General features: G+C 42.3%; 1 protein-coding gene across 3 annotated transcripts in view; it reads right to left on the reverse strand.

Annotated features, from left to right (window-relative positions):
• Positions 1–12764, reverse strand: part of TRIO (trio Rho guanine nucleotide exchange factor) — a 399978-nt gene that overhangs the window by 226072 nt on the left and 161142 nt on the right. For all 3 annotated transcript variants that reach the window (XM_074945021.1, XM_074945022.1, XM_074945023.1), the window contains exons 7-8: positions 4133–4324; positions 678–809 (exon numbers count right to left, since the gene is read on the reverse strand). In XM_074945021.1, coding sequence (XP_074801122.1) covers positions 678–809; positions 4133–4324 — 324 coding nt within the window. The remainder of the gene's footprint in view (positions 1–677; positions 810–4132; positions 4325–12764) is intronic.

Consider the following 12764-nt stretch of genomic DNA (forward strand, 5'->3'; position numbering starts at 1 on the left):
AAAGCCAGGATTTTATGACTTTTTGAAAACTAACAGTGATGTTGAACATGTTAAAATATTATAAATCCTGAATGTGTGTACACACTGGCTAGTTTTAGATGCTTTTTCGCTGCAGGCAGAACAAGGTATCTGATTTTAGTTTGCCAAATGAATAATGCAATCCTTACTCCAATCCGCTTTAGCTTTTTGCAATAAACGGAAAGTTTTAAAAACACTTATTTAAGTGCTGACTCCTAATTCAGTGCTTTTCCAAAGGTATTTCACATTTGCTGTGCACTTAAAAACATATTTTAATGACAGTATCATAATACATCTGAACATCTTTTAATGGCATTAAGTAATACACAATGGAAAAAATACACCGCTTCATACATTGCCAAGCTGTTTGCATCAAGGCAACCTGCAGGGAAAGCATTATGGTATCCCAGTTAGACAGTTTAAAGTTCTTCCCACAAGAGCAAAAGCCAGAAACCAAGTCTGAGTTTGAAAAACAGACCAGCAAAAGCCAGAATTCGAAGTTAAGACTAACACTCTGCCCTTCTGTGTAATACTTCAAGGCATAGTACCAAACTTAGCAGATAGTTTTCTGGTTTTTGTCAGTTGGTGATGTAACCATCATTTTATTTAAACATACTATAAATAAGTCAGCAGCCTAATGGAATAAATAAACTGCCTACCTCTGAGTAAGCCAGGCTGATATGCTCATATATTCCTTGATGATGATGAATGGCATCTTCTAAATCTTGTAGTTCAGAAGGAAGCTCTACCTCACCACAGGCCTTACACCATGAATCCACATTGTTCATGTACTAGAAATTGAAAAACCACACTGTGTCATTCCCAGACGTACATATGGTAAGACACCATCAGTAAGTAAAACTTATTACCGATGCTCATACATAGGAGTGTGCAAAACTATTTTGGGTGGGGAGGACCTTTAAAAAGTGTTATTTGATGAAAACCATCTAATGTAAGTGAATATGTGAGTTCACAAGTCAAATTGTTTAAAGACTGTGGGTTGTATTATGGAAACTATCTGTCTGAGTCCATGTTTTTAGTTCTCCAGCACTCTCTGGAGCACTACACATGCGTGCGCGCACACACACACACACACACACACACAGAAGCCGGCCTACTTAATGTCAGAAACCTTCAAAGTGAACTCAACTGCTAAACATACCTCTCATTTCTGGAGCTTACTTTCACTCACACAGTTTCTTGATTTTTCAGCTAACCAAAAAAGATAAAGGCATGAGACAAATCTCACATCACATACACCAAAGGCAACTACACCCTATTATGCCAGTGGTTTTCAACCTGTGATCCGTGGACTCTGTCTAAGATTTCCAAAGGGGTCTGCACCGTCATTTGAAATTTTTCTAGGGCTCTGCAAATGAAAAAAAAGGTTGAAAACTACTGTATTATGCTACCCACTACAACAGTGAGCATAAGGGGAGATGCAACTTAAACAAGAGGTACTCTCTCAGTTAAGTGTGCTGGATCTGGGAAGTAGATAAGCGTATATGGAAGCACTAAAATAATTAAAGACCTAAAGCTATTTGCATGTAAACAGAAAGTCCTAAATGCAAATGACAGTTTAAAGGCAACCATTTGTAGTCTTAAAAAGAAAAAAGAAAAGGAGTACTTGTGGCACCTTAGAGACTAACCAGTTTATTTGAGCATGAGCTTTCGTGAGCTACAGCTCACTTCATCGGATGAAGTGAGCTGTAGCTCACGAAAGCTCATGCTCAAATAAACTGGTTAGTCTCTAAGGTGCCACAAGTACTCCTTTTCTTTTTTCTTTTTACGAATACAGACTAACACGGCTGTTACTCTGAAACCTGTCATTTGTAGTCTCTGGTTGTTGCAAACCATTCCTTTCTCACCCGGTTTCTTCTCCACCTCAACTTTCATCCCCTATGGCTAATCAGATAGCTGATCAATCACAGCCAGTTTTCCTATGGAGAGAGTATTAGAATCCATCACAGCTAATTGTCAAATGAACACAGCAGAAGGAGCAATTAAAGAAACTAATTTAATTAATCCCAGTAGACTGCAAACCGTGTTCTTTCCTTTAATTTATTTTACTTCTCTCTCACCAATTCACATTTCTGCACACTCTGTACTGAAGCACGTAGTAACTTCCCAAAATGGCTTGGACACGGTCAGTCATAACTTGTCAGTTAACTGCCAGGTACAAAACAACCTTTCTGTGAAATACATTCCTAATTTCAGACACTGATGCAGTTCATTTGAAAAAAAAAAACCACTCCACTTTGGTCAGGAGGCACACCAACACGTAATTATGTTTTTGCATATGGTGCTTTTTCAAAGGTGTCAGACTGGTAACTGTAGCGATGCAAATCTTTAAGTTAGCCAGGGAACAAATATAGCACAAGCACTGGTAAAGTCCCACACGTCCCACCAAGTATCACAAACTGACCTAGAATGACCACATCTATAGGTGCATGAAAACAGTTTATGCTTCAGGACTCGCCCTTCTGTGGCCTCACTGTTGAGACTGCCAAAAAAAGGTCTCTCTTAGCAACAGCTGTACTTGCAATAAGGACATCTATTTACCAGAAATGGACTACGATCAGCTACTTGCTTCCCTAGACCAAAGCATCATCATTAGCATGCTGGAAGCACTGTAGGGTTGTCTGTCAATTAATGGATTCACATTCTCAAACAATTTGGTTTTAAGAATCTAACATCTCCTCTTAGTAAACATGCAAAAATCCACTTTAAGACAATTAGTCATTAGACTGCTTCTTAAATTTTTGTGGCCAAATGACCTTGTTCCCAACAGGCCACTTATATCAGTTATGAGCAAATGGCAATTTTTCTGGAACTCAGTTTGGCATGTTGCAGGAGAAAACTGAGAAATATCTACAGGAACTATACTTAACACGCTACCTTCTTACCTAGCTCAACAAGCCTAGTGCTCCCCATCAATAAAACCACCCCCAGCAGCTAACAAAACACACCAACAAGGAAACGTAATACTGATGGGAGACTCAAGAGCATGCCTCTGTCAACTAGGCTGCAACTAATTCCCTGAAGGGAAAAACATGCTCTAGTTATCAAGGCTATTAACCTGGAAATGTGGAATACTTAGGCCTACTTCTTCCTGGACCAGATTAATTCACTGGTTGTTACACATGGCTTATGACTGGTATTTTAAGTTGTTAGGGGGCCTAGAGCCAGGAACAGGGATATGTAATGCCAATGGAAGTTAAGTGTACTCCTATGGGACACTGAGTAAACATCCCCCACCCAACTCCAAATGCAGATTAAAGACAAAAAGAAAAGGAGTACTTGTGGCACCTTAGAGACTAACCAATTTATTTGAGCATAAGCTTTCGTGAGCTACGATGAAGTGAGCTGTAGCTCATGAAAGCTTATGCTCAAATAAATTGGTTAGTCTCTAAGGTGCCACAAGTACTCCTTTTCTTTTTGCGGATACAGACTAACACGACTGCTACTCTGAAACCTAGATTAAAGACAGACACTTAAGTACTTTACTTCCCCTAATTTTCCAGTGAGTTAGGTTTACTACTCAATAGGTGTTTCCTGAAATGCTCCTTAAATACTGAACCATTCTGGGACTGATATTCACATGTCAAACACTATCATCTCTCATCGTGTGAGGCAAAAAGCAAGGAATTGCTGGCCAAATGATTGTTTGGGTAAAAAGACCTTTATATTCATACTATTTTTATTTTTATTTTTTTTTACTTTCTTCATCATCTCAAAAGCTTGCCCCAGGTTAAGCCTCTATGCTCAAATCATTAAATTCCTACATCCTTTTGCTTTCTAATTTCTATCGTGTATTGATGTTCTAAGGAGCCTTGTGTATAGAGCACAAGGAGCAGTGACTTAAAACCCAGGCAGTCCTGAGTCAGGGAGAACAAGGCTCTGCTTAAATGTGATGATGAAGTTCCATACTACTGTACAGCTGAGCAGAGATCAAGTCTTCTGCCTGTAGCCTTTGCTTCCTTTTAAGCCCCATCCAAAATGGAGCTAAATTGCTTTCTGGATTTGTTTTTTAACTGGTTTCATGGCTAAATCAGGTAATTTGGTTTATAATTTCAGCTTGCTAGCTTTCGTTGGCTGTTTCCCATTTACTGACCTGTTCAGTTTTCTGGTGGAAGATGGAGGACATATCCAGTAAGGTGCTTCGTTCATCCAAGGCTGCAGCAAATGCCTTCCACTCTTGCTCCAACTGACTAGCGATCTGTTTAATCTGCTGTGAAGCATAATGGCCAGATTCAACCAAACGATTTGCTACTGACATGATGCGATTTATGTTTACATACACATTCTGTAGAGAAAGGATGACAAAGGCAGAATGTGGTTAGGAAATACAATTAACCTCACAAGCCTAGATTCAAGAAAGAATCTGTAAAAAATGCTAAGCAATGTTTTCTGAATAACCTAGTTTTACATATACTAAAAGTACATATTTGGGGGCAGATCCTCTGTTGGTGTAAAGAAGCCTCGCTCCATTGACAACAATGGAAATTCTCAGCTGTTGCAAATTTGTGTTTCTGACTCAATGAATGATAATACTGTGGTCAAAGGAACCCCTAGTACTTCACAAAGACCCTAATAAAAGCAAACAGACACGCTTCATCTTGCCTCACAGAGGGCTTGTATAGTAAATCAATTTCACTAATGGAGAAATGAAGGCATTCAAATAGTTAACCATTAGGAAATCATAAGTGACTGGTAATCACGCATTTTAAACAGCGTGTTCATGTTCCCAGACCACCATAACCTAGGGATCCTCTCTCCCCCTTAAAATTTTACCTCCACTCATTGAGGCATTACAGCCATTCAAGGTCACAGAAAGTGACAGCATCAGAAGTCCTCTTCAGTTATTGCCAAATACTGAACTGTTTTTGCACATACTTTCTGAAAAAAATTAATTCCAGACTTAATCACTGAACTCTAGCCAGAGGAGTAAAAGACTGGCTAACTTCCAAAAAATTGAAAATGATACCCTAAAGCAGTGGTTTTCAACCTGTGGTCTGCGGACCCCTGGGGGGTCCATAGACTATGTCTAAGATTTCCAAAGGGGTCCGCACCTCCATTTGAAATTTTGTAGGGGTCCGCAAATGGAAAAAGGTTGAAAACCACTGCTCTGAAATTTTAATACCTGGGCAATCTTAGGCATCCATAGACATGACTGCATTCATCTCACAATTACATCCTTATTCTGACCCTAAACACTCAACACCTAAACTCTGGGCAGATAAAAAGTAAGATCATGCAACTGAAAAAACCACGTATTTCAGCTTCTAGAAAATACCAGAAGCTGAAAATCTTTACCTAACCAAAGGGTATTTGTTTTCACAGTGTCACTCTTTCTCGGCCAACCTGAGAAGCTACAATAAAGTTATCTGTAGCAAGTGCTCTTGGTTTACTTTTCTCCTCGTAACATTGAAAAATACTGGGAGTACCTCATCAAATTTGGATGAAGATTTGGCACGTGACACAGAAGTTCTTTGGCGAAAGGTCCCCATTCTTTGCAAACAGCTCTTACCTCAGACCTGACAAACTCACTACACCACATGTCTGACCAGATATTTATCCATAAAGAACAACATGTAAGTTACCTACAGAAAGCTCGTAACTTACCAAGATTTATAAGATATACTTACTTATGGGTAATATTTAAGGAATAATGTATTTATATTGAAAGTCTGCTTATGCATTTGAAGTAGAAATTAGTCACCAGGAGGTAATGTGTTTCAATGATGATCCATTCAAGCAAGAGAGAGTTGTTCCCCACCCCCCATTCACCATCCCTGCTATCAGCTGGCAAGGTAATGCAAGGTTCTCTTGTTTACCCTTGCCACATCCCAGAATATTCAATTGAAAACTATCAGAGACAACTGCCAAGGACAGAAACCACTTGGAGGTGAAAAGGAACATTATAGCAGGCAGGAGATCGCCTTGGCTATGAATAAAGACAAAAGGTTCTTTCAGTATAACAGTGTGTAGGGAAGGACACCGTATCCATTCACTGAGGAAACCCCTTAAGGAGTGACCGTTTGGATTCTGTTTTTTGTGAAACCAGCTAGGTCTGCAATGGACTGAACTTTGGGGGAAAGCCTCCTTTATTATATAGGAAATTTAACTTAATAATTGTAGACCCAGGTTCACATTTTATGATTTTGTTTTGTACTGTAACCATTTGCTTTCATCACTTTCTCCCACTTCCAATTAATTCTTTGCCCTTTCTTAAATGAGCCTGCTTTTGCTTTATCATAAGTGCTTGCAAGTGCTGTGTGGTTTACAGAAGTGGAGGTTTAATGTTAAACTGGTAAATTGGGGTACTTTGCATGCTAAGTATCTGGAATTTCTACGAGTAGCATGTGTCAGGGGCTGGATACCACAGGGGAACAATTCAAAAAGGACTTGGGGCTTGGACTGCACCTATTGTTAACCTGCAAGGTGAAGTAAGGGCTGGTATAGCCCAGAGGAGAGTGCTTGAGTGGCTAAAAGGCTCATGGTGTTACTGAGTTGAGACTCCCTCTCATAAGAAGCAGGGGGTAATAAAGTGACTCTCAGTCAGAGGTGCCCCGAGAACCATCACACCTGTAGTAAAAACTACCTGAAGTTCCAGCAAGCACTAATACACACAATGCTCGTGAGGAGAAGAACTTTTTAAAATCACCAGGTTCTCTGTATTCTGCCCATGTGAGTTCCACTTTCCAGCCTTCTGCGCTTTTTGAAAACCATCACAGATCAGTGCGGAAAAAAGGTAGTACTCTCTAATACTCTGTGATTTGATACCTTTACTAACTGAAATCACAATGCGTCAGATCTGGAAACAAAGTGTATAACAAAACAAAATCTAACCTGGCTTTGTCTCTTCCTCTTTGAAGCAGCAGTATATATGATTGGAGAAACACAGAACTCTATCTGTTATCTGAACAATCTTATTGAAGTAAATGCAATTTGATTCTCTGGCATGTGGACTATATGACAGAAAGCCTGTTAAAACACCTGACAATGGGGCTTGACTGAGTAATGGGAAATTATGTTAAGTATAGTGAAAACTGAAAATCCCTTCTCTTTCTCCATACTGAGAAACTGAAAAGAATGAAGGAAATATTCTATTACTATATGAAGTGTACATCTAATTCGTATAACCCACCACAAGAAGAAGTCAGCTAATCTTATGGCATCAGCTGGGCTTGAAGGACTGAAACTTTTACCACCATAAATGTGAGTAACTACATAAGCCAAAGCAATGATATGGGTAACCAAATCTAAGGCTTCCAGGGTGAATGGCTCATCTGCGCGTGTCAAAGAAATATTCCTTATCACTGTATTTACACTACTTTGTTCTCTGAAGCCTTAGCATGAAAGGTACTAAAAAGTGTGCAAATGCACACTGCCAGAACACAAATGAACAGCTGTCTCACTCAGTATTTTATTTTTTCCCCATTACAGCACCCACCACTATTTGAGAAGTCTACTAAAGATTTAAATCTCAGTATCTAGAAGCTGGTTCCTATGACAGAAAGCAGCAGCAATTCAGATCAGAGAAAGATGACAAAAAGGAAGAACTGGAGGATGACAAACCCTATGGTAGCCAGTTGATATTTAAGGGAAGACTGTTAACTGAACCTTGGATACAGATAGAGAGGGACTGACAGATGCATTCAGTGAAAGCAACTATCAACTATCAACAGTCAACTATCTTTATAACACCTATACGCAAAGTAAAAATGGCATGCTGTTCAAGAACCAACAGGTATTTCTTGAATTGAAGCGAATGCTCTCTTTTTCTACTGCCCCATCCAGGGATTTCTTCTTAGTTATCCCATTAGTTGATGGGTGCCATTAGCTGACTGCAAGTAATAGGCAATAATTGTAGGCCAATGATCGTCAACAACTTTACTAAGAAATAATAATGGTTTAATCGGTCATTTTAAATGACAACAAATGCAATGAATCCGGAGCTTCCAAATGCTAATCAACTGTTTAGGAAGTCGGGGAAGAAAGAGGTACAACTTCGCTGTGTTTGTCAGATTATTCCACTGCATTGCAGAAGTATAAAACTAATGAATGCTATGGAGCAGCACAAAAGGACAGCAAAAAAAACCAGCAACAAATACGCAAGTATAAGGGCAGCAGTTTGTATAAAAGTACATCTCATTTACAACCTTCTTTACTCTTTACTCAGAGCACACTTTAATAGAATGGCATTTGCTCTTTAAACTTCAAAATACCTGACAGAGGTTCTGTAAGGTCTGGAAATACCAGAATTTTTCTCCTACAGGCTATATAAAAATATTTATTGTTCAACATGGCAAAGGCCACCAAATACAGATAAACAAGCTAAGGCACAGGCCGGCTATAGCAGCATGTGTCATCCTTTGGCATGTGGCTGATTTCAGTAGAAGGCAAGTATACATGGGAAATATGGGTGACAGCCTGCCTGTTTACCTCAGCTTCTCTGTAGCACTTAATAGAAACAAACCAGCAAAAGCATTAAAGGTTTCCTTTTTCACCCACATATTCCCAAGCCCTTTATAAAATGCTGGTTTAGTAAACAGGTTCTGAAACAGGAGCTGCTATTCTGCATATAGGGAGTGCACATTTCGTATGATACACTAAAAGAGACATCCTTAAAAGTATAAAGAAAAGGAGTACTTGTGGCACCTTCGAGACTAACCAATTTATTTGAGCATAAGCTTTCGTGAGCTACAGCTCACTTCATGTCACTAGGACTATTATCACTGCATCCTTACTTCTCTTTTGTGGTAAATTACTAATTACTCATCTGAGATAGCATTCAGAAGTTCCAATCAGGGATCAATGATCCACTGTACTAGGCACTGCCCAGACAAGTGAAAACTGGGCAATGTCAACAGTTTTATAGTCCCTCATTAGTAATTACTTAAGTTACCTGCAGTATCCAATCAGTACTCCCTGTTGTGTTATAGAAAAGAAAACTGGACTCTTTAGTCTAGAAATGCTTTACAAAAACCCCTCCCTGGGAAACTAGAATACAAAAATAATGAAGTCTACAGAGACGCCTAGGTGCGTCTATTCCAATTATGCGTTAGCATTTAGTCTTTTGAAAAATGCATGTCAAAGTCATCTGACAAAGACTGCAGTTTAAAACTAACAGTGCAGCTCTTGTTTGTTGGAGACTCAAAGAATCTTACAGGAGTTTAAAATTCAAGATGTAGCTTATCAATCAGTCTAAGGTGACAGGTTTGTAAATTAAAGAAATGTTAGAAGTAAAAAACTTGAGACTGAAAAAGGTATCTTTAATAGGGGAAAAAAAAAAAACCCAGGGGTTTTCATTTCTTAAACGCTTTTTACCTCATCTGACCCTCTTAATGTTTTCGTTCACACCAGCCCCTGAGGTGGGATTTAAACAGATTCTACCCTAGTACCTTCTCTCTGCTCCAAGTTAACTGTTGACCCACTGGAGTCTGTAGTGCAGCCTCCGTGCTTTAGATTAAAGCTTCCAAAAATCTGTAAGGGTGCTTAGTTCTAGGACTCACAATTCACAGACAAAACTGACAGTGTTTGACTACTACAGATTTTAGTGATTCTGAAACAGGCTAGTGTGTATATGTATATGTATATACACATACCCCCCCCCATCTCCCCCACACACCCCTGATAGATACCATGCTTTGACAACAGGAATCCAGAATTCCTTAACTAAAATACATGTTAGCTGGTCACGGGTCAGTTAACTCCCAGGGCAAAGAGGATAAGCAAGTATAGCTTTTAGCATTATCTATGGGGAAAACAAAACCTGAGATTAAGGGCTGGTCCACACTTAAAAATTAGATTAACCTAGCCACATGGCTCAGGGCTATGAAAGATTTTGCACCCCGAGAGCCACAGTTAGGTTGACCTAACCCTCAGTGTAGACCAGATGTGAGCAAACTACAGCCCGTGGGACCATCCTGCCTGACCCTTGAGCTCCCGGCCGGGGAGGCTAGCCCCTGGCCCCTCCCCGGCTGTCCCCGCTCCCCTGCAGCACTCTGGGTGGCAGGGCTGCACACTCCTGCACGGCAGCGCGTCTGGCTCCGGCCAAGCGGCACGGCTGCCAGACATGCTGCTCTGAGCGGCATTGTAAGGGGGCTGGGGCCGGGGGGTTGGATAAGGGGCGGGGGGGGGGCCAGGGGTAAGTCAGGGGACGGGGAGCAGGTTGGATGGGGCGGAGGTTCTGGGGGTGGGGGAATGGGCGCGGTCAAGGGACAGGGAACGGGAGGGTTGGATAAGCGTGGGAGTCCAGGGGGGCCTGTCTGACGGCAGGGGTGTGGATAGGGGTCGGGGCAGTCAGCGGACAGGGAGCGGGGGGGGGGGGGGGTTGGATGGGGGTGGGGTCCCGGGAGAGCAGTTAGGGTCAGGGGGTCTCAGGATGGGGCAGTCAGGGGACAAAGGGTTGGATGGGTCAGGGGTTCTGAGGGGGGCAGTCAGGGGGCGGGAAGTGGGAGGGGTCGGATAGGGGGCGGGGGCCAGGCTGTTTTGGGAGACACAGCCTTCCCTACCCAGCCCTCCATACAGCTTTGCAACGCCGATGTGGCCCTCGGGCCAAAAAGTTTGCCCACCCCTGGTGTAGACACAGCTAGGTTACAGAAGAATTCTTCTGTCGACCTATCTATCGCCTCTCAGAGAGGTGGATTAACTATATTGATGGAAAACATGCCTCCATCGAGGTAGGAAGCGTCTGCACTAGGGTGCTACAATGGCCCAGTTGCAGTGCCATGTAGCATAGATATAACCCACAATTTACCGTAATTGTCTACTCTATGTCAAACCCAACAAACACAACTGTGCCTTCACACATTAATTTTCAGGCGTGCAGTGTGCTACGCCTCTGGCAGTAGCCAAAGGTAGCTCAGCTTTAGCTTTCTCTTACCCAATTTATTTTTAAAGCAATACTAACACTGGCCTATACGATCATGTCCACCGCTCTGAGGAAAGCAAAACCACGGAAAGTCCAGAAAAAAGGTTGTAGAGGCGGTGAGATGATGTACAAAAGGCCAATGAGAGAGAGTGAGATTCCTAGAACAGATGTTTTAGAAATAGATTTATAATGGGATTTTTTAGTAATAATTTTTCAGTATTTTTATTATTGTATATATTTTTGTTAATGGTTATATAAATTTATGGGAGCTGCCCCTTTAAGGATACGGTGGAGGCATAGTGACGGAGCTAACGCAGGGGCTCCCAAAGGCCTGCCCAGTGCATGCTGCTGCTGCAAGAGGAGGCTGGCCTGTAGCTGCACACCGAGCTGTGAACTCCTAAAGAAAAGGTTTGGATCCCCAGCATAAACACAGCTCTCTTTAAAAAGCTGAGTTTTGTAATGGAGGCTGCAACAACTGCTGTGCAAGATGTTCCTCATGCTCCCTCCACTCCATACACTTGCACAGCTACTTCTGTCATGCCTGCCAGCATCTGCAGCCCACGGGGCACATGGAATCAGGGGGCATAGCCATGGAGCACGTCTTCCCTCCTCCTCCGCATAAGGTGGACTGAAGCCTTCGTAACTGATCAATGATTGATAAAGTTTCCAACCCCACGCGCTGAAAAAAAAATAATCAAGCCTCACACCCCCAAAATAATTAAATTGGCTTAAAGACTCAAACAATTTTTTCAGCCATATGCATTTTGGGTTCTTTCTACTTGCCTTCTGTTTTCTGTGATTTTAAAGTTCGTGGTTTTCAAGCTTCTTCACCTCGAACATGAGAGCCAGAAACTTAATTTTGATCAACCAAAGCAGAGATTCACAATCACCTGACTCTAGGAGCTGGGGTGTTACAGACTGGCTAGAACTTTACGAGGAGTCTGATTCAGCTTCACCTGTGACAGATCAGCTACCCCGCCCTTCCTCTCCACCTGTCCCGCCCCACTAATCCTGATCTGCTGGGCATCAGAGGGCCTAGGTCAATTATCAGACCCCCTGTGTAAGAGCTGGATGATTCCCCTAAAAGCCTGGGAGAACTAGAGAGAAGAGCTGCAAGAAGAAGGCTGTCTCCTGTTACTGGCACTGAAGGAAGAGGGTGGCAGGCAGGAGGGGAGCAAGCTCCTGTGAGAGGGCCTAGACAGGTCCAAATCCCGGATAAGTGGCCTGGAGACAGACTGGGGAGAACCACCAGACTGGGAAAGGACTCCAGGGAGCAAGCCCTGGGGTCAGTAGCTCAGATAAGAGGTGGGCCTCCAGGGAGAAAGTCTAGATGGTCTGCACGCTGCAAGAGGGTGGGGGGAGGGCAGCCCCTCCATTTTGTTTTCTTTGGGAATAACGCTTAAATTAGTTTTCAATGCCCCACCTAGGGGTGCTGAGATAGGTGGGCGCCTGACAGAGCCGCCCTGATTGAAGGTGGGCCGGACACAAGGGGGCCTTATGAAGTTCAACCCTTAGGGCTTCAAGAAAAACGCTGATTATCACTAAACTCAAGTAAATCTCACACGTTGATAACACTGAGTCACTGCTCTCTAAAGAAACCCTAACACTTGAGTGATTCCCAAGTGGTCAGAGTAAACAGGCTGGTAATAAGTTGTGCTGCTAGTGCTGAAGGCAGAGACGGACACTGAACATGCACACAAGGGAAAGCCCTCTGGGCGGACTGTAGGTTTGATCTACAAGTGATTGCAAGCCCCCTGCCCTGTTCTGTAGGCTTCCCTTGATTCGTGCTGTGTTTATTCCACATCTCCGGCTTTCCCTTTGCGGAACGACAACATGGCTCAAACAGCAGCACCTAAAAAAACCCAAA

This window comes from Natator depressus, chromosome 2 (genome assembly GCF_965152275.1).
Source record: "Natator depressus isolate rNatDep1 chromosome 2, rNatDep2.hap1, whole genome shotgun sequence".
Taxonomy (NCBI): Eukaryota; Metazoa; Chordata; order Testudines; family Cheloniidae; genus Natator; species Natator depressus.